The 27382-nt window shown below is 39.0% G+C and overlaps 1 protein-coding gene across 1 annotated transcript in view; it reads right to left on the bottom strand.

The window, feature by feature from the left end:
- ncanb (neurocan b) overlaps positions 1–21453 on the bottom strand; it is a 126819-nt gene extending 105366 nt beyond the window's left edge. Inside the window, exons 1-6 of the mRNA XM_030727254.1 lie at positions 21253–21453; positions 20988–21156; positions 13275–13449; positions 10784–10911; positions 6349–6642; positions 4489–5358 (exon numbers count right to left, since the gene is read on the bottom strand). Coding sequence (XP_030583114.1) covers positions 4489–5358; positions 6349–6642; positions 10784–10911; positions 13275–13449; positions 20988–21156; positions 21253–21453 — 1837 coding nt within the window. The remainder of the gene's footprint in view (positions 1–4488; positions 5359–6348; positions 6643–10783; positions 10912–13274; positions 13450–20987; positions 21157–21252) is intronic.
- Positions 21454–27382: the final 5929 nt, after the last annotated feature.

Genomic DNA, 27382 nt, shown 5'->3' with positions numbered 1-27382 from the left:
GTGCAGCCACATTATTGAGAGGTCTAGTTAATGTTCCTGCCTTCATCATCACTCAGCCCAGTTTGGCTACCCTCAGTTAACGTGTCAGAAAAAGTACAGCAATACAGCACAACATATTACCTGAAGATGGACAACATGCACAAATATGTCTATGCATAAAACATTAAAGTGTATGTAAATTATTCAGAAGATTCGCTGTTGCCGTATGCCTAAGTGAGGTTTACGAGGCTGAGGTTCATTTCCATAAGAGCCATGTAGCCTGGCGTAATTGTCCTATTAATAATCCAAATAGCTAATTACATACTTTTACTACACACACTGATGGAAGTGAGAATAATTAAACACATTAATCTGGTTTGATCATCTATGTAATGACCCATGTAATAAATAAAATGAGACAATTAGGCATAGGTTTGGGTGATTTCATGGCACTATTTAGAGCATGGTTAGAGTTCAGCTCTGCTGCTGTAAACCTGCTGGTGGAGGGATTGGTGGAAATGGCCAGAACTCAAAGCAGAAATACTGCAAAACAAACTTATAATGAACCTCATTCAGACAGTAATTGTGTGCTTCCACTGAGTGGTTCTGCTGTGTTGACTCCACTTTAGTGGAGTAAACGGGCTGAAAGAATCCCTGCAGGTCAGGCAGACATGATATTAAATTGTGAGCATGGAGACTGACAATGAGAAAGAGGAAGAGAGCGAGACAGATGGTACTCATGCCACCTCATTCCATCTACAGATATGGCATCTGATAAAAAAAAAAAAAGACTGAAGCAAACTTATTGCATGGCCAGGTGAATCATGCCAGAAGCATTCACAGTGAGTCTCAGCGCCATGACCCCAGTTTCTTCTAAGACAGTGAAGCTGACAAGTATTTCCTCAACAGAGAATCTTGGCTTGGATATAAAGTTTGTGATGAGCTGTTTCAGTTCATTAAATTTTTCAAAATCCTTTTATTTTCTTGGGAAGTAACTGAAATTGTTGCTCTGGATACAAATACATTTTTGAAGCATGTAAAATAAATGTATTCATTACTGAAAGTCCTATCTTACTTGGCTATACTGCATAATATGTGTTTGCATCCCCTTCAGTCAAAGAGGTAACATGGCAAATTTAATCATCATCATGTGCTGAGATCCAAGGATAGCCCTCGGTGTGCAACAACAGCTAATTTAGCTCACTGATACTAGGAGATACCGGCTGGGCAGCTTTCCATCACAGCAATATTAAAGAAAGAAAAGATACACTTCATGCTACCTCCTCTATCTTTCCCTTTCTTTGCCTCTTCCTCACTACATTCATGCACCTCGTGTGTTGCTCACTCTCATTGTAGTGATCATTACCGCCTACCTTCAGAGAGCCAGGGCCTAATTGGCAGAGACGTGGATGGTGGTTAGAGTGAACGGCATTGCAGCCCAGCCTCCATGTTAATTGGATAAGGCTGTGAATAATGCATGTGGACTAAAGCATGGATTTTCATTAATACCTCGGGATTGGGTTGCCATGGGATTTCAGGTAGCACGGCAGTGAGTATTTATATTAATAAAGCCAGCAATCGCTAGGTGAGAAAAGCCTTGCACTTTTATTGAATCATTCTTTTGGCTGCCTATGTGAATGTTTGTCTTACTTTGGATCTTTCCTATTTAGCCGAAGCCAAGGATGTGTTATTTGTGGTGGCCATTAAAGAAAAGCTTCTTCCCTCCTTCAGCCCAAGGTTTTGGTACACTTTCTTTTCAGCCTTGGTTCTTTACCTCTTCTGATGTGCTGTAATTTAGCGTTACAGTAGATGCCTTCTTCTAGTAGCAATTGGTCCAGCAGTCTGTTCCTCAGATCTCTAGTCTTCTATATTTCCTGCACTTTAAGCTAAAGGAAGTAATTTTTGGGTTTCCTGTCTGCTTGTCTACTTTTAAAAGCATGTGAAATTAAAACGGTGACTTGGTGAACTTTTTTTAATCTTTCGATTTGTTGAACTGCGGGTAATTTACTCCACTGAGGATGTTAACTCTGTGACAAGGCAAACACACCCAGACCCTGGACCACTTAAAAACAAAGCATTTATCTCTATTCGTCTCACCACAGCCTCCTTAAACATCTAAACATATCTGGTGGCAGATATGGGTATTAAAGCAGTGGTTTCCTCACTGCTTTAATTTGCAGTATGTTCCTTTAGGTCCTCACACAGAGATCTTATGTCTCTTCTTATCGACTGTTTGAGAGCTAAAGGGGGCAGAGTGTTAGCAGTCAGCACCCCAAAGCTCTGTAATGATCTACCCAAGGAATCAGGTCAGCTGAAACAGTGACCTCCTTTAAGCTGTGCTTTAAATTTTTTTTTTTTTTTTTGTGAAAGTTTTTCCTGACTTTAATTTTTATTTTCATTCAATTTTCCATTAAACTGCATATTTCTGCTGACAAAGACTACAACTTTTGCTATACTACAGTACTGTGCAAAAGTCCTGAGTCAGCCCTGATTTCTTTATGTTTCATTAGGAATGTTGGAAATAGGTGCAATGATTTATTCAAACATGCAAACATATATGGAATTACAGTGTATAAGGCAAACACAGTGTGTATAATTGTAATGTGTTTCAAAGTCAATATTTGTTATGACCATCTTCAACTCATCTTTCAACACAGCCTGAACTCTCTTAGGCAGCTTTCTTGTAATTTCTTTAAGTAGTCTTCAGGAACAGTTCTTTAAGCTTCTCCAAGGATAAAGCTCTTCTTTTGATGTTGGCTCCTTTATGTTCCATTTCCTCTAAAGATGATCCCACACCGCTTCAAAATTGTTGAGGTCTGGGCTCTGGGGAGGCCCATCCATGACTGACAGGGTTCCATTGTGTGTTTTCCTATATAAGTATGTGTTTACTGCATTGGCACCGTGTTTTACAGAGAGGAGACACTAACTGTTGTACCTCTCTCCTGACCTCCTCCATATATACTGATGACAATTTGAACCAGAAATTTCATATTTGGGTTCATCACTACATTAAGACCTGCTGCCGCTGACTTTCACTCCAGTTCGTGTGTAATCTGGCATACCTCAGCCTTTTCTCCCTGTTTCCCTTTCTTAAGAATAGCTTCTTGGCAGCCACTCAGTAAACAGTAGATAGATCAACTGAAGGGCAAGATGCATCTCTCAGGTCCCATGTCAGGTCTTTGCTGTATTTTTTCCCCCATTTCTTCAAGACATAACTTTCAGATGCTGTTCATCTGCTCCAGATAGTTTTTTTTTGGGCCTGCCACTTCTTCTTTTGTCCTCCACTTGTCCAGTTTCCTCAAAATTTCCAAGGATACACAGCACACCAGGTCCCTGGCTAGTAGCTATTTGGGAATCACCTTGTTGGTGAAATTTTTTCTTATGCTTGTCAAACTGTGTTATCATTGTACATATATATATATATATATATATATATATATATACACATCGCATTTCTGCAGATTCAACAAAATAAATGGGAAAAAATGATGTGTTTTTGCAACAGGCTGCTAGTAACAAAGTACCTAAAGAAACACTTTAAAATTGGTTCTTTACTCAGTTGTCTGTTATATGTGGACACAACATCAGCTCATCCCTTGAGTTAGGTGCCTTTTTTGTGTTTGAATGGTTTAATTTCTTTGAAAATGTCACATACAAGAACTGGATTAAAGATGAGTGAAAGAGCAGCCAGTTTTCCCAAGAAAAAGCTTGAAATACCTTCAGAAAGCCTGGAGAACGAGTGCTCAAGACCACCTTCAAAAATTACAAGTACTGTATTTTCAGTATGTATATTTTAATGTCTCCCTTTAACATCAGGATTTTAGGACTTGTATGTTTTATCTTGGTATCCCTGTAAATCGCTTTGTGACATGGATTTTGAAATGTGTTCAAAAAATAAAGATTCTATATTATACTATATTATTCTCCACAGTTAATCCTAATCTGAATCCATATCTTTATGTTCTAAAAATAAGCTGTAACTTGGTATGCAGATGTTCTTTTTTTTAAACAAAAAAATAAAAAAGCCAAAAAAAAACCCTTTCAACACATTTGAATAGGTTTAAAACAAACAAAACAGGCATAGCTTTTACTCTTTCTTACAGCTTGCACTGTAAACAAAGCACTTTGTCAATAAATATGAGAATGAAGGCAGAAGAGTCCAACACTCTGCATTACTGTATGTGCTTTGCTCCCTTTGTTTGTTTGCAATTACTGTTTAATTAAATTTACAGCGATACTTCAAATTGCCCTGCGGAGGAATATATTACAGCATACTCGAGGGAAAAGAAGATAGAGTAGAATGGAGAGGCAGAGACTATTTAAAAAGCATGACACAAACAGATTCTATATTTACCAGCGACATTCAAATGTACCCCGCCTCCATTTGAAACAAAACAGCTCCAATTTAGACTCGTTTCTGTTTCAATTTCACGTCTAGTTATTTGTTTTAAAGGGTAAAGTTGAACAGTACTTAGAAATATACATACAAATTAAAAGCTGAACTCATACCTTTAACAGGAGATTGAGGGTGGTCAGCCAAGGGGCTCATTATTCGCTCTTCTGGAGGGGGGCTGGTACCACCTTCCCCAGTGTTTTGGATTGCAGCTACTGACTGAATCAGTGGCATCATCTCTTTCTCCTGATTGGACAGACCTTCCTCTGGACTCTGTAACTCAGAGGTGGGACCCGTGAAAGAAAAAGGGCCACTTCTGTGCTCCATAATGGCATTATCTATGCTGCCCTTTTTCCCGCTGGGTTTTGGTAAACTCAGGTTTCTGCTGGGTGCTTCTTCCTGTGTTTGGTTTTCTGTTGTTTTTTCTTCAGGCACCATGGATGTTCTCTCTGTCTCATCACCTTCTTCACTCTGAGTCCAGTACCTAAAGGGCCTTATAAGAGTATTAACAAAGTCAGTCAGAATACTATTACTGGTCTGAACTTGGGGGGTGAAAGTGGCAATTGAGGATAATGTTGGGGTGTCAGACTCAAAGTAGCTTTCATCTTCTTTCTCATGGGCAGAGCCTCCATGTTTCTCCAAGCTTTCAAGGTCAGAAAGGCCAAAAGAGTTGGTGCTCTTTGGGTTATGTGACTCATTCTGGCTGGGTTCTGTGGTTCTGGGTTCCTCCTGACTTTCATCCAAGTCCTCCTTGGGCCTTAAGTGGATGATCACATGCTCTTCAGAGATCTCAGATGAGTTGTTGATTCCAGCAATATAGGGGGCTCCTAATTCATCTAAGTCAACAAGGCCAGTCCAGGAGGAAGTCTTAGGAACATGGGCACTATCCTGGGCTTCAGTGAATAAGGGCATGGCCTCTGCTTCTGGGTGAGCTGTCTGATATAAAGTCTGTGGCTCTGCAGCCTGGACCCCTGCTGGCTGGTGGGCTGCAACACACAATCACAGATCAATTAACTCGTTTTATCTTCTGCGTTATAACAGTGCCATAAACCTCACTTTCCTTATCTTTAATAAGATTAAATCCACAGAAGGATTAAAGAGTGTTATGGATATCATAAGTAGATCTGTTTTTCTACTAAACATGAAAATCATTTTAAATCAGCAAACTTACAAATGTGGTATTAATACAAAAATACAACTAAGACTGTGTCAACAATATTATTCTCATGAACCATGTCTGTGTTAATAAACAAAACCTATCAGAATTTTTATCTGCTTTTAGCTACTTCACAGACATCATTCATATTAAGTATTCATGTAAATCTGCATTTCGAATTGTTGGTGCTACGAAGAGGTTCATCTGTCAGCTGTTTGTTTTGACAGATTCGCTGCTGCTCTGCTCTCATGCTGTTCTTGTTTACTTAAAATTATTGGGTTACGCAGATGTTTCACTTCAGTTATATTTTCTTGTGCTGACATTGTGAAAGATGAAATTGTCATTCTTTCGTTTTTCCTACCTAAATATTATCCTGCAGTTTTCTGCAATCAATGCAAGCCAAAACATGTACACAAAATAAGCACTGATATAATCGGCTACACAATAACAATGATCAGAACAGAGTGTAAAGTCAGTTCAGTTTGAAAATGAAACTAACTTATTCCAGTCTTAGCAGATGATAAAAGGATAAAGTTAGACACAGAGCCATTGCAGACCCCAGCTTTAGTCACAATCTCACTCATATTTGAACCATATTTGCATTCTCTCTTGCAAGCTTAACTACCCAGAACATACAAGCTCTGAAATCCATCGAGAGGACACAAATGTCACACAGTCTCATCACAGCTCCTTCATGTGTGACACCAACATCTCATGCTAATTAAAAATCAGAAGGGAAACCAATTCCCCAGATCCATGTTACCATGGCAATTACCACAATGTAGCTGCATCACCCTCATTATCACAGAGCGCTTGGTACCTCGGTAACAGTAGGCATCAAACAGGGCTGTGGTGTCAGGAAATCCGGTCCGGTTTGGGTTGTTGTAGACGGTCCGTACCCCAGGCTCGTCTCCACCGCAGTTCTTCCGTGGGACATTGATGGGATAGCGAACGCTGCCATCAGCGAGCCAGCCGGGATCACACTGGTCAAGACCAGCCTGCCAGGCCAGGAAGAGCTGCCCGACAGTCGCCAGCTGGGCTCCCAGCGAATGGCAGTGAGTGGAGGCGGTGGCAAGGCTCAGCTTCTCTGGCACTGTGGAGTGAAAAACTTCACCTGGAAGTTGGAGAAAGAGGAAAAAGCACTTCAGTTGGCTTGTAGTTGTAGGTTTTTGAGAGCAGGTTGATTTTATGAATCGTTCGGTTGTGTAAACCGATGTTAAGTGCATCTGAGTTTGTGTCTGTCTCTTGTTGTGTGAATCTTATTTTCTTTTAAGGTACTATAAAAGCAATCAGTTCTAGCCATTTTCTTTTTCTCCTTTGTGAACTGTAAAAAAAAAAATAAGAGGTGGAGACTTGAAGTAAAAGAGATGAAAGAAAAGGTTTACCTGAGAGACATGAGAAGGCATTTTATTTTTGCCTACAATAATGAAAGAAAATCAGTAATTCAAAGTACTGACTAAAGGAAATTCTTTGCAATCAAAGACATTTCAAAAAGATATCTAAGTACACAAGAAGTGCCAAAAAAAAGAAGAAGCTGAAGAATGGTGCTGATGATGGTTTAAAAAAAAAAATACAAAAACAGGGCTTTGGCAAGCAAGACAGCAAGTGCTCAAGAAGAACGCAGCACAAATAAATGTAAATGATCACTGGCAGCTCAGGGTGTGGTGATGAAAAATATATAAGCTGGAGGGTTGGACAGTAATAATGGGGAGCAGAGAACAGAAGAACACATTTGATATAAGCATCTACTGTAGGAGATTTATATCAAGACAGGAGAATGACATTTCAGTATTTCTCCACAGTCTGAAGGGTGAAGATACAAACAAAATAAAATGGGAAGGTGAAAGGGATAGTGTGAGGTGGGATTTGTCAAATCTGAAGCTAGAAGATGTCTAAACAGGTTTTTTACAAGGTGTTGAATTTTTCTTATTACTATACAGTAGATTACCGATTAAATTAAATGAGTGACAAAACAGCAAAAGACCTACTCTGTTACAGCCATTTTTTCTGTGTAAACCAAACCCTGCTCGACTATTGCATATGTAGTCGAGCAGGGTGTATCCAGTTGTTTATAGAGGTGATTAATTAAGTTTCTAGTTTTTATTTTTGTTGTTTTTTTCTTTAATAAATGAAAGACCAGCCATATATCAGCCAGGAATTTCACTTTGACAACAGACAATTATTTGCTGATTACTTCAATCAGGTTGTTAATTTCACTGAACAACATTCTTAACTGCAGGATATAAAGTCTAGAGATGGTCATGCAATTTTCTCTTCTCATTGTCTATAAATAGTGGAAACTCTTTTTTTTTCTTACTACTGTGATGCTTAATGACATTTGCATACCTCATAATAAGTGACATCCATAAAGTAACCCCTGTAGGTCAGACTGCGGTGTTAAATATAGAAAAACAGGTTCTTCTTATTAGAATTGCTCTGTATAATTTGCAGGATGTCAAAGTATCGTGAACACTTAATTTCAGTCAGGCAACTTGAATAGATGCGATTATGGTGTGAATGAAGAATATATGCAGCGTTAACATTTGCCATTTAAGCGCTGAGTCCATCATTCCCCTGGAGGAAACACCAAGCTCAGCACAGCAGGGAGCAGAGAGTGATGACAATCACTTTCTCCCTTGAGGAACGTAGATTCAGAATCCACAGTTGGATTTTTGAGTGGAGGTGATCTAATAATCCCTAAAAACACCACTTGATAGTATGGCTTTCAGTTAGCAGTGTGGAGACAGAAGATTGATTAGGACTTTAACATCTTAAATGTCCTGCCTTACACACAGGATACACTGGACATATGGTAAATTGCATAGATCTTGTCATGTAGTATGAGCAGCAGTGAAGCTGTAATGATGGCCTGAGGAAGTTTGCACAGCTCTCAACAATTTAAGAAGTATCTATAAGGAGTGGAGATTGGCTACCAGAAGCTTAAGGGACCAATGAAATCAAACTGGAGGAAGACAATGCTAGTTATGTTTGTTCTATTGAGCTAAAAATAGCAAAAAGTGCTTGAGTTATATCCACTATTGCCCCTTGTGTATATCCATGGCACAAACCTCACCAAGATAGCAACAAATATTCTGTATCCAATGTTGAGGTTCAAGAACAGAAGATTAAAAATATAAGTGAAGAAAGAAGAAAGATAAAAATCTTTTCAGAAGCAGGCAAATCTCAAAGTGCATTGAAGACTTTTTAAGAGGAATAAGCATCATAAAGGTCACTGGCTGACTTGATGTCTGTCAAGCTGAGGTCTCCTCATCTGTCTTTTTAACAGACAGGGTCATAAAATTTCCATCATAATCTATTGTTACCTGTCTTTTTCATTTTTCGCAACAAAGACTTATATTCAACAGTATTGAATTAAAAAAAAAAAAAAACAACTTAGTCACAATACTGATTACTGCAGAGAAAAGAATACGTATTTACAGTATGAGGAAAGGATAGACAGAGACACAGACCTTTGGGTCACTCCTCATGTCAACACCACATGAAACAGATGATTTTTTTTCCTCCAAAGTGATACTAAGACATTACAGCCATTGCATCTAAACAGGCAAACGTGACTAAAACAGAATGCATGCTTGATATAAAAGAGATTACTGTCATTTGGTTTTGGCTTTGCCTTTTGCAACAACCATTTACTAACCCTAACCCTAAACCATACGCCATATGTTTTAATTGTACTGTTAACGCTGACCTTTGTGCTCTGCTGCCACACTGGACACTGGAACTGGAGTTTAAACAACAGTCTACAAGTCTGGGAATGCTGCCCCCAAGGAAATGATCAGAAGTCAGCAATACTGTTTTAACATGGGACTGCATGCATTTCTTCTGTATCGGGCTGCAGCTGCATTCATCTGTGACCTGTAGTGGTCACAGATGCACCTTGAGGGAGGATTCTGCTGTGTAACGTTTGATGTTATGTTTAGGAACAGACATATCCCCAATGCTGTGAGCACTATTCTTGTCACTATTGTATGTGAATGATTTCATCTTATGGCAAATCACCATCTTCTACTCTGTCAGAAATGATGGACAGCCTTTAGATTTTTCTGTCATTCGGTCAAAAAAAGTCAATGACAGAAAATATTTTGTTGGTGTAATCTTTGATTTCAAGATGTAAATATAAATGTTTTCTTCAAATAACATTTAAATAACTTGATCATATTAAAAATGGTTTGAAGTTCTTTTAGATTTGGAGGACTTTGATTTAGCACAGAAGAACCTTTGTAATTATCTGCTCGCTAAGGCGCTGCCTGTTAGTTCTTCTTGCTATAGCTGTCAAGCTTTGAGCAATAGAGATGCAGTATACACTGACAGAGGTGGCAGAGCTATCACGTAAGATTTATGGAAATCTGTGAAACAGTGATTTTTTCGCACGCAAGCAAACCAAAGCAGGCCTCCTATTTCTAGCCAACAACCACTGATTTTGATGTATGAAAAGCCAACTCTGTCTCCATCTGTCTTGTAATGCTTCCAGCTAACTTGCATTGGAAAGAAAACTATGTAAAAGTGCTTTAAACATGCATTCAGTTGTTACATGTTCTTTATAATGTGATGCTAACAGATTTAAGCTACAGGCAAAACGTCAGCCCCCTCAAAGATATTCATCCATGTAGAACAACTTGAAGCTTGTAGGAGCAACGCTGTTTATGAATGATCAAGATATGCCACTTAAATTAGAAAGTAAATCTATATTAGATTGCAAATGTGTGTAGATAATTTGTTGCCTAGCTTTCTGCAGCTATAAACATGGGTCCATGACATTTTTATTACTTCCTTCTAACAATCTCACAATAAACACAAAAAAACCTAATAAAATAAATAAAATTATCAAAAATACAATAAGCATCACACCGAATCTGTAGATGCCGGAGTTAGTGACAAAATATGCATTTCCCAATTTTATTCTGTAAACTGTTGAGTGTACAGGGAGTAGTGAAAGAAGAAACAAGATTTTGCACAAGTAAGAGGTAGCCACTGCCACCTCCTCTTGTGACACTGCAAATCAAAAAATAAAATTTTATGATAACACTATCGACCCACTTAGCTCCTACCTACAGGCCTCTGCATCTCCCTCACTTCTGCAAACTCCCCTCCCCTTCCTCTCCCATTGCTCTCCTCTGTGCTGTGGTAACAGAGTATTAAGTCCTGGTCACAGCCTTCTGGCACTGAAAACCCTTGGCTTAGTGGACCCATGCATGACTAAACTCAAATTTATGGCAGAAGCTCCTGATTCCTACCTTGAAGACGCTTAGCAAAACAGTAGACATCAAACAGCTCATCAGGGGACCTATTGCCGTAGTTACGGACTCCAGGTGAGTCCTCACGATCACCATAGCAACCTGGACGAGGTGACTGGATTGGATACCTGCAGAGGAACCCAGGAGATAGGGACAATGACAGAGAGAGTGAGAGAAGAAAAGAGAGTGAGATTAATATAACCTGGCCATGAAAAAAGCAGCTCGTCTTGGCTCCCCTGGGATGAGTCTGTGTTCACGCGCATACAAAATAAGATGAAAAGTACACTTTTATCATTGCCTGCCCTGAATACAATAAGTTTAAACATATTTTCCTCTCAGAGATTACCAAAATATATTTCCCAAAGACTAATGAAAAATAAACACAGAGATATCTTCCCTTGAATCTGGCTGGAGGTAAGAAATACAGTAACATTCACTGCATGCGACAACAACCTCAGGAAAATAATTGGTAAGCACTTCAACGGATACACTATCTTGTTTGTTTTAATTATTCTGCCCTTGGTGTGAGTCTCACAACCAAATCGTTTCATTTTAAATCGTTCGCAAATGTGTTTAGCACTCTTGCAATATAAGAATGTCAGTGCTCGAGCTTTTAGAAAGAGAAAAAGGTAGCGATGGAAAGTCGAGAAGAGGTTAAAAGAATCGGGAATTTCTTTGGTGGCTTGGAATGCCTGTGGGGCTTAAAAAAAACAAAAAAACAACAACAATCTATATTTAGGCTCCAACTGAGCAATTATTCCACAAGAACATTGTTTCCTGCGGCACCAGAGTACAAACAAAGAGGCTGATTAAAAGATTATGCTGGGCATACAGGGACTTTATGAAGTACTTGGAAAAGATGCACAATCAAATATACATGCAGAATACAGACGTGCTCGCAATATAAGAAGAGAACAAAATATTTTAGTGTTTCAGGCCTCAGCCACTTTCTTTTTGCTTGGTGAAAAAAAAGGTTGATGTCTATATTTTTTCACCAAGTATTAATTGGACACTTTCCTCCTGGCTGATGTGCAGTCAGAGCCTCCTGGATCTGGACCAATTAGATAGCTCCCGAGTGAAAACAACAGGAGCACAGGATGGAAGGCGAGAAAGAAAAAGGCAAGGAAGTTGTGCCACGGGAAGGCTGTGAAAAACTGTCAGGCAGACAACAGTCAATCTGCTTGCCAAGTGGAGCAACGACAATTTGAAATTAAAATGCTGATATGGAAAACAATGTCAAGAGGCAGGCTCTGATGGGTAATGTAAAAAAAAAAAAAGGGACTTAACGGAAAGTGGCAACCTGAAGCACGTGCCTGACAGACAGCTCAGAGGGGGCTGATGCAGATAGCTGCCTTTCCACTGTACAAACAAGCAATTACAGTAGGACCAATTATGTTGCACAGTTGTAGGTCTATGAAAACTCCAAAAATATCACAATAACTTTCAAACTGTGATATGTTATACTTTAGATAGTTCATTAACTTGTGGTTTTTAGACATTATTGGGAGCATTGCTTTTGTTATAATGTTTGATAGAGAGAAAAATTATCAGAAATGTTAGTTTTATCTACTGCTTGAAAGAGATATTAATATAAAAACCCACTTCAGCAAACCTTGTTATTATGAAAACTAGGTAGATAACTTTGCAATTGGAAATTTGCACACTGACTGGGGGTATTCCCCTGATATTTTTCACCAAACTTCATGACTACACCTCAAGCATACCAATCTGGCACAACTACTGGGTTGAAGCTGAAAATATGTTTCTGCATACTTTCTTTTCCCGATCTCAGACTGCTGGCTTACTTGTGGTTCCTAGGATACTTAAGAGTAGAAGGAAGTAGAGGCACAGCCTTCAGCTTGGTGTTACGTTCCCCTAAAAAGTTCAGGGGGTGTGGGAAAATAACAAAAAAGTGTTGGGGTTGACAATAAGGAGACATGGAGAAAATCAAACAAAACCCACAATTTAGTCACCAAGCCAAAAAGAGTAAGTTAAAAAGGCCTCAATCACAAAAACACCCTCCTCTCTCCAGAGCAGAAGTAAGGACCCATAACACATAGCTCACAAGCTGCATCACAAAGGCTCTCTGGCACAGGAGTGCTCCTCTCTCTGGCCTTAAGTACACTAGCTTAATTGCCGAGTTGAGTCAGCTGTACTTAAGGGGTGGCACCTAAAGCTGGAGAAAGCGCAAACCACTCCCACTAGGTCAAAAATCACAGCAGGCCCTGCTAGGGCCGTAACAGGGGGAGTATTTCTTTTTCATTCACTTCTTTTCACTCTGTTTATACACCACTCTACTTTTAATCATTAGTTACTATTAATCTTTGGCTCTCTTCCACAGTGTGTCTTTTGTCCCCTCTCCCTCCCCACATCCCCAGCAGGTCACAACACTATCACTATTAACCACAGTGATAATGAATAAGGTCATCTTGAGAGTTATTCCAACACTACAGACCCAAATGGCTATTGTACCCAGCTTTGAAAGCCTCACCGTACAGTCTGGTCGGACAGCCAACCAGCATCACAGTTGTCATAGCCATCAGCAAAGGTAGCCTGCAGCTGACCGGGAGTCGCAATGGCTGCTGAGTTCTCCACACACACCCTCTTGGCATCAGCAAAGGATAGGGCATAGCGGTCATGAGGCGCCCGGTAGTGGAATACCACACCTGAAACAAAGAAATTGTGATAACAAATAAGTAGGATGCTCTAGAAATATATGACATGGAACCTTCAATTCACATAAGTATTTACGAACTATAACCTTGAACCATTAAAACATGAGTATGTACATGCTCACAGGCATATGAGCACAAAGCCCTACAGACACCCTCATCAGGTGCTGACATTGTTCCATCTGTGCACTATGAAACTACAGTATTCGGGTTCAGCAACCTCAGTATGTGAGTCTCATTTGCATCAGACAGTCGGCTGGCTTATTCGAGAAAAGAGATGTTGCCCTTGGATACAGAGATTGACAAACAGTGGTGATGTTTATTTTACTGATTTAACAGTACACACACACAGTATCGTCCTGCTGCAAAGAAGACAGACAAAGAAAAAGAGAACACTGCGTTCATGTAGATGCATGGATTAAACCAAAGTGACAGAAAAATAGAATGAGAGGTCGATAGGAATGCAAAAAGTAAGGTTAAAATGGTAATTTGGATCTGGAACAAGATGAGACCGTATTGCCATAGCTGTGAAAAATGAATACACAACAATAAAACCAGATTATCGGTTACTTGGTAATCCACATGAATTCCATGACCTCTCCTCACCCCAACCAGTCGCGGCAGATGGCAGCCCCTCACTGAGGCCGGTTCTGCTGGTTTGTTCCTGTTAAAAGGGAGTTTTTCCTTCCCACTGTCTCCAAGTGTTTGCTTATAGGGAGTTGTTTGACTGGGGCACCCTGCGGCGACTTGTGATTTGGTGCTATATAAATAAAACGGAATTGAATAAAATTTAATTTATTAACTTCACCTATAATGCTGTGGTTAATCAGTGCACCGTATATTCCACTTAAATTGGAAGAGAACTGCATCATAAAGTCTATCCAAGTGTTTATCCTTCAGTTCCAACCTCTGGTTGCCTTTCACACAACACTGTGCCCCTGATGTGCATCCAGCGACATGAAAGCTAGTGGTTGTTTGGCAACTAATACATCTCCTTTATCTTCACTGCCATTGTCTGGGAGAGTGACAGATATTCCTGTGTGGAGTGTAGGCCCTTGTGACAATTTGAGCATTGGCACTCCAGGCTTTGGTGCAGAAAGTAAGCAGGGCCATTTATAGATAGAGTTCCCACAACACCAGCAGTGTATCCAGCCATTCTGTCATTGTGTTCTTATTTTTCTCATTGAAATTGGCAAAAGAAATCTGCTGTTTCGTTTCTTTTCTCTTCTCCTAATTTCTCAGTTTCCATGTTTTCTCTTTTGAGGCTGTGAAATTTTGTCCAAACATATATACTAGCTTGCTGGCTAACACATACACTGGGTTTCCTCACAGTATGGGAAACCCAGTCCCTTTCCACAGGGAATGCACAATACCTTGTCTCATCTATTTTTATCCTGATGTATCTTTGCTCATCCCCACATGGTCTCCACAGGGAAGAGCAGAAAGGCACAATATGATACCTTCTGTGCTGCACTAATCAGGAGTTTCTAATTCTTTTCTTGACTCTTGAATTAATGTATATAGTATTGTATAATGCACTGATCAATAGTGTATTAAAATGTATGCAGTATAATTAATTAATTTTATTGGTTTAACCCAACAGATGCAATAAGGTAACTTTGGGGAAATTATTTTCAACTTCATTGGAAAATCTCCCTTTTTCTATTAAAACATAAAAGCTAAGACCTGTTTGGATAGTGTAAAATTTTTGAAAATACACTTACTTGTTTTCTGGCCATTGGTTCAGAGAACCACTCTTATGTCTGACAGCAACTAAACACTTTGTGCCATTCCTAAAGGAGAACCTTTTTGCTGCAACAATAACGCTACTATATTGAGCCAGGTAATATTTATATAATCACTTTCAACACTCAACACAAAGGTCTGACCTGCGTGGGAGCAAATTAAAGGTGCAAGACACAAATAGCTGAACTAGAAGGGGTCAGTGTTGTTCTGCAATTGCATGCAGAGGCCAGTCTAGATACTTGGGAGTGTGACTGTTATTTCTTAGCCCAATTTTTACAATATTTCTACAGCATATGGACAGCGATTTTAGACTGTGTCTAAGACACTCCTAGAGTGCAGAAATCATCCAAGAATCAACCTGCATGTTGATATCTATCTATAAAAAAATCCCAAATATATACACATACATACATATATACATACATATACACACACACATGTGCGTGCGTGCGTGCGTGTGTGTGTGTGTGTGAAAAATTATCAAAAATTTCCCCACTCGCCCTGCAGGCGGGTTTTGTACTCCAAGCTTGAGTCCTCTGCCACAGGCCTGTGAGCTTAGGGGTCCTGCGCAGTATCTTAGCTGTTCCTGGGACTGCGCTCTTCTGGACAGAGAACTTGGGATGTTGTTCCTGGAATCTGCTGGAGCCACTCTCCCAGTTTGGGGGTCACTGCTCCGAGTTTTCCAGTTCCCACAGGGACCACTGTTACCTTTATCTTCCACATCTTCTATAGCTCTTCTCTCAGCCCCTGGTATTTATCAAGCTTCTTGTGTTCCTTCTTCTGGATGCAACTGTTGCTTGGTGTTGCTACATCTATCACTATGGCCTTCCACCTCTGCTTGTCCACCACTACTATGTGCAGTTTGTTAACCATCACCAGTTTGTCCGTCTGTATTTGAAAGTCTTACAGGATCTGAGCTTCGTCATTCTCAACCACCCTTTGGGGCATATCCCATTTTGACTTCAGGACTTCCAGGCCATACTCAGTACAGATGTTCCTGTATACTATACCAGCCACTTGGTTATGACATTCCACGTATGCCCTGCCTGCTAGCATATTGCACCCTGCTCTTATGTGCAGGATTGCCTCAGGGGTATCTCTGCACATCTGGAGTTTTGCGGTTCTGTAGTCGGTATACGTAGCCGGTCTTGTTAATGATCTGGTTGAGGGGGTTCAGGCCTAAGAAGAACAGCAGTTGATAAATCCCGCACTTGATGGTGACTTGTGCAATTGGCTTGAAGTTGGCCTGTTGTGTTGTTTTCAAGGTTTCAAGGTTCTTTATTTGTGTCCCTTAGGAGAAATTTGGCTTGGTTTAAGGGGGGGTTATTGCTGCACAGACAATAAGAGCATTCAGAGCAATAAAACCACAAAAATCCAATAAGAACAGTGGGACAAGCACAATAAGTATTACATGGACAATAAAAACACCTAAGACAATAAAAGTAACGAAAATAATAATAAATAAATAAAAAATAAATCAGCGTGCAAGTTTATATAAAGGCTGTGCAAAATTAGCCATCACCGTTGAATTCCTGTTGAAGGGTCTTAGGGTCCTGTTGATCTTCTACAGTTCTAAGCATTCCAGGATCCATTTATAACCCATTTAATCATAGGCTTTCTTGTGTGCTTTGCTCCTCTGGTGTTAATTCCTTTCTGGGCCACACTCATGTATTGAACAATGTGCCTGTTCATCTTAGCTGCTATGATGCCCGACAAAAGTTTCTATGTTGTGAATGTTATTGTTTACAGTAGGTTACTGGCCAGTAGTTCACAGGTGTGTCTTATCCATTAACAGCTGGTTCATTTGTGCTGCCAGGCGCTCATGGACTGTAGTTAGTTTCTTTAGCAAGTATAGGTGTTATTTATGTCAGAGCCTGGCGGTGTCCAACTCTTCATATTTGAGACTCTTTCTTGGACGTCTGTGTAGCCCAGTCTATAAACGACTATGGCCATGAATAAATAGTTTTAAAATATACAAATAATTAAAAGTTCATTTACAGTTTTTTAATACATTTCATAAGTGAGTCATGTTAAAACAACAGCTGACAAAAATAGCTGTTTGTTAATGAAGCTGTATACAATTTAAATGTGTTTCTGTGCACTGCAGCATTTCATTTTTATATTAATATATTTTAAAGGACTGTGATATGGTGTTGCAGAATGAGTGTGTGAGTGAGCGTGTCTCAGTCTTTTGGTTACTGAGATTTAGAAACATTGCTTCCATGAGTAATTTTGGATTTGTTTAAATGTGCCGTGCAGAGACACTTACTACTTATTTTTTACTTTTATTTTCGTTCATCTGAAACTTTAAGAGCACTGAAAATATCAGTTTCTGTTAACTAAAGACCTTTTTGGGGGGGTTTATAAGTGTTGTGTATGAGTTATTTATGTTTCATGTAAGGTTTTTCCCTAATTAACAAGTTTGACTCAGAGAAAGATGTTTCAGTGATGCATAACAAAACATTTCTTAGTGGGATTAAATGCCAGAGGGTTGTATCAAGTTTTGCATATCAAGAAATAGAAACTCAAAATGTATTTCTTAAATAAAGACCTGTTTCTGCAAAAGATATATTTTGAATTAGAGTGTTATTTCTTTAATTTGTGATTTGTGATATGAAAAAAAAACAGATTACAAATGAAAAAACTGAATATAAAGTAAAATTAAATAATTGCAGTGCTGACCGTTAAATTACACAAACTCTGTATGAAGAAATATGCTTCAATGCAGAGGGACATTTTGGACCAGAGTGTTAGGCACTGTGATTCAACACAACCAAAATAATCATGCACCAAAAAAATAAAAAAAAGAACATATTTTTGGAAAAACTGTCGCCAGTGTCTCCACTAAAGTTTTAGAAACTTGCAGAGTTTATATCAAGGAACATTGAAGGTGTTCTGGAGGCTCATTGTGGTCTGTCTCCTTCCATTCAGAGACTGCATAAACAATTGCCAGTGCAGATATACTATCCACTGTTCTTACACTAGTGAGCTGCCATATGTCACCACAGAGAAAGTCTGACAAACACAATCAATAGCACTGCATTGTAGTTGGTGAGACACAGCCAATTGGCTGGTCAATATGTGCCAGGAGAAAGGTAGACGATGGAGAGAAAACAAGGAGGAAGAAAGGCAGTGACGGTGAAATTAAAAACAAATGGCATAAGAGGAAGGGCATCAAGCAACACACAAATTACTCTAGAAGAAGAGCAGTGTGGATTAATATGATATTGATACAGCTGAGCAGTATCAATACCTGCTAATTAACATGTTGAGCAGTTGGTAGAATTAGTGTGAAGACGGCTGTGGTCTGCCATGTACCGTGACTTCCAATTAAGAATAAGCCCTGGAGAAGGCTACTCCTCGCCAGCTATGTAATTGGCTTCTCTCTGAAGGAGTGGTTTTCATGGTGTATTAATCAACTGGCCATGAGTGGGAGGGCACGGGGTCTCCCTAGCATAGTGACAGGGGTGTCTTTTACTAAATGTAATGTTCGATGAGCACCTATTATGTGTACCTTTTACGTGAAAAAAACAGATGGCATCCTTGCTGAAGTACTGAAATTACACATTACACATAGCGATCTTTACAAACAGGCACAGGCAAATTTCCCCATAGACATTTACACGGTCGCACATATTCATATCTGAACCATCTGCAGAAATTGAGTGCAATCTGTCTGTATTACTATGAAAGACTGAAAATGGAGCCAAAAGACCACTGGACTTTTAAAGCTCTTAGTTATGTTAACAGTATCATGGCTTTGTGGCAAGTGGTGGCATGGTGTACAGTGGCTAGTGCATCATGCTATTCCCTGCAGTCGTTATGATAATAGCTTATTATTCAAAATAGTGAGTGACCTGACAAAAATCTATGATTGCTTTGCAGCTAAAATACCCTGACACAGTAATTATGGTCCTACTACAGTGAGATACCTCCAGGTAGCCTGGTAATTCCACAAATACCGGTTTCCTGGACAGAGCAAATGGTTTGCCTATTTAGTTAAGCCACCTAGAGCCATACAGAACTCTCAGTGCAACACTATTTGACAACAGTGCACTGCTGGGTTCCTACCTTATTGGTTTCATTAGGCTTTCAGTGCATGAACAGTACCTGAGTGGCCCAGGTCAATGATGTTTAATGTGTTTGAGTTCCTTCACCTTTTCTCTATCATCATACATTCTACAAAAACAGTAAACAACCCTTGCTGTAATGATTGTACTAGCCTGACACGGAAACAGGGTCATTATTATTCATAGAGGCAGACCTTGAGAGCTACAATGGAGCAATACACAAACAGTGCAGCAGTGATTTGCTCATACAGCTCTTTGTGTCAGTAAAACACACATAACGCATACATAACATAATCGTGTACATCACCATATACTGAATAGAAATAATCAGTTTTTATGAGGATACTTCCTGCTTACTATCTTTGTTACTTACAGCAACATGGAAAACAGTCAGCGTTAATAATTCATCTTATAGTTATCAGATTAAAACAAAACCTAGTCAGGTCTTAACTCTGTTATATGTACAGATGGGAAGAGGCAGTGATATAAATGAACAGTACAATAATAACCCAAATAATTAATAAACATTGTCCCAAATATGCTGTTTGAGTTTTTGAATCTTTTAATTAGTTCTGCTCATGATTTTTAATTTTATTTTTATTGGTAATTCTGTTTCTCTATTCCTAAAGATGTTTCATCTAACCAGGGAAACTTGTGATGTGTGTTTTTTCTATTGCATTGTATTGCAACTTTTTATTTGGAATACATAGACTGCATCCTGACTCAGTTGTAGAGTTGGTGTACACATTGCTGAATAATGGTGTGTAAGATTTAAAATAATTTAAAACTGGACCCCGAATGGGATCATTTTAATGTTAAATTGAACCAGTTTTAAAAACAGATCAGTCATGCAGTCATGAATAATATACTGCCTCTTGTTTTATTATATTTTATTATACTGCAGTTTGTTCCCTGTCCTATGTTGTCTCTGTTTCCTTCTATGTTTCTTAATGTGTGAATTTACTGTACAGATTTTGTATGCTTTTGAGTTTTCTCTGTTTGTGGTTCAACATCCCAACAAGGGACAGACCTTGTAAATTAGCTAAGGATATAAATAATGTGGTGAGTGGCACAGTTCATGTAACATGTGTGTCTCTTTCAAAATAAATCATAAACAAAAAACAGTTAACATGACTGATTTTGAGTTTTAGAATAGCAGCTATGAAACACATGATTTGACTTGTAACTATGACTCTATTTTCACCTGTCTGAAGTGTATTTAAGCACATGTTGTGATTTAACATTAGATCCTGAGTGATCCTGTCTCCATGCAGGCTTTACCAGTTGTGTAGTTTGGTTTTAGAGACCCCAAGGCAGACCCAGAACCCACTGGGCAGATTGCATATCTTGTCTGGACTAGGAATGCCGTGTGAGAAGGACTGGGGAGAAGGATGTCTGGAATACCTCGCTCTGCCTACTCCCACTGTGACCCGACTTCAGATAACCAGGAAGATGCATGTTGTTCTTTCAATCCAATACTGACACATTAAATATCAGTTGTCAAATTAAATCATAAATGTAGATTGTGGGACTAGTTGTAGTAGTTAGCTATGGATGCTAGTGTGACTGCTAAAATTATATTTCCATTCCATATTTCCATTTCCATTTCTTGAGTTAACATGTTTTTATTATAGTTTTATTGTATTAGGTGAAATATTGAAAGTTTACCTTAAATTTGAAATGATTAGGTGAAAGAAAAGTTTACATTTTATTCACCTGTGACCTCCAGGGGAACAGTGTCCTGCTCGTCATTAATGCCCACCACCACCTCACAGCGATATAGACCAGAGTCGCTAGAACGTAGCCCGGTCAGAGCGAGACTAGCATTGTAGCGGTTCTTACTATAACCAGGCAGTGTTACACGACCCTGGAAGGCCTTCTTCACCTGAGGGGCGGAGAAAGAGAAACAATAATGGTAATAATGGCTAAATTACAGGCGAGTCAAGCATTTACCAATGGTATGCCTTTGTATTTACTGTACCTTGACCACATTGTCTTTGGCCACCAGGACCGACTGTTCCTTCTGCAGACCATCAGAGCCTCTTTGGCCCCAAACCTTAGTCCATTTGATCCTGGGGGGCTCATGGAATGAACTGGGACTGGGGCGGAGGGTGAAGAGGCAAGGGAGCAGAACCGTTTTAGAAAGTTCCTCACTTATGGTCTGATGGGTAACCTTCCGCATATTCACCACTGTGTCGGCATTGGTTAAGCCTGAGGAGAGGAGAAGAGAGGAGAGGAAAGGAAAGGAGGAATGAATCAATGTTAATTTGTATATGAAGTGACAGAATGTTATTTTTCATTACACTGAAAAGGTTTTTCTTAATTGCTTCTTTTAGAGGCAAGCACGTCTTTTCCTTTTAAGTCTTTTCCTTTGGCCCATCTTCTAATGGAGTAGAAGGGGAAAAAACACAAGAACATTGTGTCTCTGTGATTATTGATTATCCATCATTGATCCAACAGACTATTATCTTGATGTCTGACACTGGGAGGCATATATATAAAAGATTTCAAAAGTCCATTCATGAACCATACATCAAACATGGATATGAATTATAGGATTAATATTACACACCTATTTGCAGGTTAAAGCATCACCATCAGTCCCATAAAGATACAAATATTTTATCCTAAATACAGGGACAGAATTTTATTAAAAGATATGATTTTTAGAAAAGCCATCGTGTTGAGCAAAATCCTGCAAAGTTCTGTTGTTACTGATGTTTATTCTGTCAGCCAGCGTAAAACTCATTTCACAATGGTTGAGTTTTTTTAATACACGTCATATATTTTTATGCTCTAATCCTGTGTCACCTTCACTGAAAAGACAGAGGTGGCTCATTTACATTGTAGAGGCGAAACAACTTGCAAACAGCAATACAGCTTACCACTGCTGAGCTTTATCGTCTTCTTTGTATCTATTTTGCACAGTGTATAAATGAAGTTTACCTGTAAACTCTTTACCCTGATCTGACTCTTTTATAACTCCCTTATCAGTCACTTTCTTTCTTCTCATTTCTAAAAACACTGACAAAAATGCTGCTGTCTTATCTAATTTGCCCCAAAGCCAAGAAACACAGCATTCATTTTCAGTGCGCAATTCTGTTTACACAGCATCTGATGGCTGGATTAATGACATTTCTTTCGGCTGTGCCTGACTGAGCACCATGGCTCCAGTAGGGTTTTTTGTTTGTTTGTTTTGCTTTTTTTGTTTTTGTTTTTCTTATTGAAGAGAGTTGTTCCTTCCAAATATGAGATCATGTAAGATTTGGGTTTTGACTGACTGGAGGACTGAGTGTGAGATGAACAGGTGTGTTAGTGCAGCGCCACAAGTAATGAGGGTGGTGTGGTGGACTGTTATAGTGAAGAAAGAGCTGAACAGGAAAGCAAAGCCTTTGATTTATTACTTATGGTCATGAGCTTTGGGTAGTGACTAAAAGAAAGAGATCGCAGATACATTAATTTCCTCCGCAGGCTGGCTGGGAACAGCCTTAGAGCCGCCACTGCCTTGTTTCAAAACACACCACATGATATGGTGCAGGCCTCTAATCAGGATTCCTCCAGGGCATCCTCCCTTGGAGGGAGTCTGACCTGGGAGCGTCACTGGATTCCCAGGAAGAACAGGAAAATACAGATGTTTTGTTAATTGTTGGGAAAAGGACAATACCCTCGTTAGCTTTCTGCCACTGTAACAACTATAATTAATTACATTGACATTTCAATCACGTCAGCTGAGCTTTAGTTTTTATGCTAAAAAGCATTAGATTATCATGTTAGAAATTAGCCTAAAATTATCCAGTCCTGCGAGCATGGATCATCCTATTGAAAGCGTCATGAAATGCAGGAACACCCATGTTTATAGAGGTGGCGTAGAGGTGGAGTCCAGGTGAGACTGTGGTTGTTTTGGAAGCGTGGATTTGCTGGAAAATATCAACATTCCCTTGTGTTTAGCCTGGTGCCTATGACTCATCCCCACCACTGAATTTTCACGGGAAGATGTGTTGTCTTCATCGGGTCTGACTCTCCTGCAGCTGTGGTAGCCTCCCCTGTGGTGAAAGAACTTTATGGGTGCAGTGGATCAACCCCGGCTGTCTTCAGTGGGGACCCCAGCTTCAAGTCCTTTCAGGATGGTGCTCATGAATGGGCACTCTATCTCAAATAAGTCATTTTGTTTTGAATGATTATGTTCTGTCCAAGGACCTGGATTTCCTATTTATGACTAAAGGTTGGCAGAGGGAGATGGATCACGCCCCACTTATAGAACTGTGTCCTACTAATTACAGATTCTTCATCTCCCCGTGCTCTTCAGGACACAGTGGAGGTCTGGCTGCAATTTTCAAGAGTAGCTTTTGTGCCGATGTTTTCATCTTTTGAGTCACAGATCTTAAAAGTTGGAAGAGATAATTCATTTTATTGTGTTTTAATTTGCTGCCCACCTGGCCAATGCACCTCCTTCTTGAAGGAATTTAGTGACTTTCTGTCCTCCACACTGAAACTGGCAAGACTCATTATTGGAGATTTTAACTTTCACATTGATGATATGTCAGATAAACATACTGAAAATTTTATAAAACTGATGGAATCTTTCAATCTGACTCAACATGTGTCTATCCCTACGGATAACCAAGGATGCATTTTAGATCTTGTTTTTACTCTTGGTTTAAACATTGATTCTCTTTATTCAGAGGATATTTTATTTCTTATCATGTTTATATTAATTTTGATTGTTCCACATGTGTTTTGTTCACGCATTTTAATCACCTTTGTGCAGATAAATTTACAACTGCTTTCAATTAAGAGGAGGTTTTTACTTCAAATGATGTAAATATTTTAGTTGACGCTTTTAACCATCAGTGTCTCTCTATTTTAGATTGTAGAGCAGCTCCTTTTAAAATAAGAAAGGCTACTTTTAACAATTCCTCCCCTTGGATGAATGACAGTATTCGCTGCTTGAAACGTACCAGTCGTAAAATGGAGCGTCTTTGGAAAGCAACAAAGCAAAATCCACCTAATTAATTTAAAGGAACTTATATTTTCTTTTAATAGCATGTTGAAGGATGCAAGGGCTGCTTATTTTTCTCAGTTGATTTCTAACAACAGACGATATCCAAAAATGTTTTTTTGACACAATCAAACACATTGTTACACCTGCCTGTCCTGCCACAGCCATTCAGTCTAATGAAGACTGAAAACTTTTAATACTTTTTTATTTGGAAAGTTAATGATATCAGACCTAACATAAATCCTTCCTCTTGTTCAATTGATGGTGCACCGAAATTTCTATTCCAGAAGGTTTTCTACACCACTGGGCCATGTGCATTAACAGTAATTAACAGATTAACTGGTTACTGGCTCTGTCCCTGATATTTTAAACATGTTGTTATTCATCCCCTATTAAACAAGCCTAATCCTGATCTTTCTCTCCCTCAGAATTTTAGACCAATTTAAAAGTAGCCTTTTATTTCAAAAATCTTGCAAAAAGTCATAGCCAAGCAAATATTATTTTAACTAAATATAATGTTCTCGATAAGTTTCAGTCTGGGTTTCATCACCTGCACTCTACTGAAACTGCACTCTACTGATGCAGGTAAATACTCTGTTCTTGTAGTCCTAGTTTAACGGTAGCGTTTGACACAGTTTATCACAGTATTTTAATTGACAGGTTAAGCACATAGGGGAGCATCTCTGAGTCAGCCTTAAATTGGTTTTCATCTTACAGAAGTTTCTCAGTTGCTGCTGATACTTTTGTATCCTTATCTGTCACTTTGTCCTGTGGTGTTTTGGGACCTGTTTTGTTTACTCTGTATTTACTACCTTTCAGAGACATTTTGAGCACCTTTAAAGAGATCTCATATCATTGTTATGCAGATGATATTCAACTGTACATTCTTCAGGACTGTGTTGATACTATAAAGAACTGGATGACTGATAATTATCTTTCACTCAACGCTCAATTATCGTTCACTCCTGACAGCTTTGTTCCCACTGTGATCAGTAACCTTGGTTCATTATCATCGCTGGTTCAATCAAATCCGAAATTTAGGTGTTACATTTGACGAGACTTTTAGTTTCGAAAGACGTGCTAATAGCCTTGTGCGATCCTGTTTTTTTTATTTGCGAAATACTGCCTTTCTTAGTCAAATGGTGTCCAAATCTGAATTGGAAATGATTATTCATGCTTTTGTCTCCTCACAATTGGATGACTGTAATTTGCTGTACATTGGTCTCAATAAGTCATCTTTGGATCACCTGCAGTTGGTTCAAAATGCAGCTGCCAGGCTAATTAATCAATCCCTTATTGTAAGTGGTTTCGTGTGACACCTATTTTGTCATCTTTACACTGGCTCCCCATGAAGTTCAGACTTCAGTTTAAGATCTTGTTGATCACTTTCAGAGCTCTGCATGGTCAAATGCCTGCTTACATTAGTGAGCTATTACACCCATACGTCACGTACAGACCACTGAGGTCTTCTGACCAAAATATGTTGATGGTTCCTCGCTCTAAATGAAATGAAAACTAAAGGAGACTGTGCATTTGAGGCTGTGGCTCCTAAACTTTGGAATGCACTACCTTTATACCTGAGATCTGTGGACTCTACTGAATCTTAAAGAGCAGCTCAAGACCTATTTGTACAGGCTTGCTTTTAACTACTGGTTTGTGTGTTTTTTTTTTACTGTGTATTATCATTTTTTTTCTTTTAGGGTTGTGAAGCACTTTGTGATTTTTATCTAGAAAGGTGCTATATAAATAAACTTTACTTAGTAACTTACTTAGAAACTGAGCTGAGACAAAGGTGAGAGTGACAAAGAGACAGAATTTACCCCCCATGTATCCACGGACGTATGAGCATGTGAATGTTAGGTTAAAAGTGCTTAAGTATAAATAAATTAATGTGTGTGAATGAAGTTTGTAGCAAGAAAGTGCTTTGAGTAGAAAAGTGCTATAGAAATACTAGTCAGTTTTAACATAAAGAAAGAAAATGAAGGATTAAGAGACTCTATAAATGCAGTCACTACAACTAAAATACAACAAGAATTATAATGCTGAGAAATAATTGAAACTCAAACCCCAACAAGAATCCTACGAAACAAAAAACTAAGAACCCTAAGACCAAAAGAAACCCTAAAGCAAACAGAAAGCACCTAAAAATAAATAAGAAATCAAGACTTCTAAAACTCTTCAAAAACTGGGAACAAACCAGGGATCATAGAAATTTCCCTTATTAATAACACATTTTTTTAAAGCTTCCCTGTGGTGTCAGTCAGACAGAAAATAATTAGAAATATTATTTCACGTGCAGAGAACTTGAAGACCTACTGTACATCACCCAGGTAAAGCTGCTGCTAAGAATGAGCGACAAAAGAGAAGAAAAGATGAAAAGCAAATAAAAAAAACTGAACACAGCCAAGGATTGGGAAACATACAGTAAAGTGGAGAAAGTGTGCCTACTAAATTCCTTTTATTAATGTCACTTTCCTCTGTCTTGCTCCATTCCTATTTGACTGAATCCATGTTAAAGTGTTACACGCTATAAGGGCAGCCTGTCCTGTCTGTAATTAAACAGCATATTTCTGGAACAGTGCTTTTTCCACTGATCGCAGGCACACCGCTGTGTGAGTTGCTCAACCTCTCTGTCCTTCTCCCACCTCTGTAATTTTTCTTCCCATCTCCTGACATTCTATTTTCCCTCTTCATCCCCCACAGTATGACCACCTGCCAGCTTTAGAGATAAGCATTTCAGCTCACTCTTTCTTATTTTTTTTATCTGGAAATCTAAGTTTTTATTCCATCTATGTATGAAGATATACTCGTTTTTGTTTTTGTTTAATTTTCAGGATTTGACCTTCCCCAGCCATTCTGGAAAAATTCACTTACTCCACAAATCTGATTCAACTTTGAATCGGTTGTCTCGTCTTTGATAGCCAATGAATACTGCCAACAGGGGAATATGATGTGCATATGTGTGTGTAGGTGTGTGTGTTTGTGTTTGTGTTTGTATGTGTGTGTGTGTGTGTGTGTGTGTGTGTACGTGCGTTGGGAATGTACTCACATGTGAAAAAAAATTTCATCTCTTATTTACTATTCATGGAACATCAAGTGCATACCCTCCGCT

This window comes from Archocentrus centrarchus, chromosome 4 (assembly GCF_007364275.1).
Source record: "Archocentrus centrarchus isolate MPI-CPG fArcCen1 chromosome 4, fArcCen1, whole genome shotgun sequence".
Lineage (NCBI taxonomy): Eukaryota > Metazoa > Chordata > Actinopteri > Cichliformes > Cichlidae > Archocentrus > Archocentrus centrarchus.
This window is presented reverse-complemented; position numbering and strand designations above follow the sequence as displayed.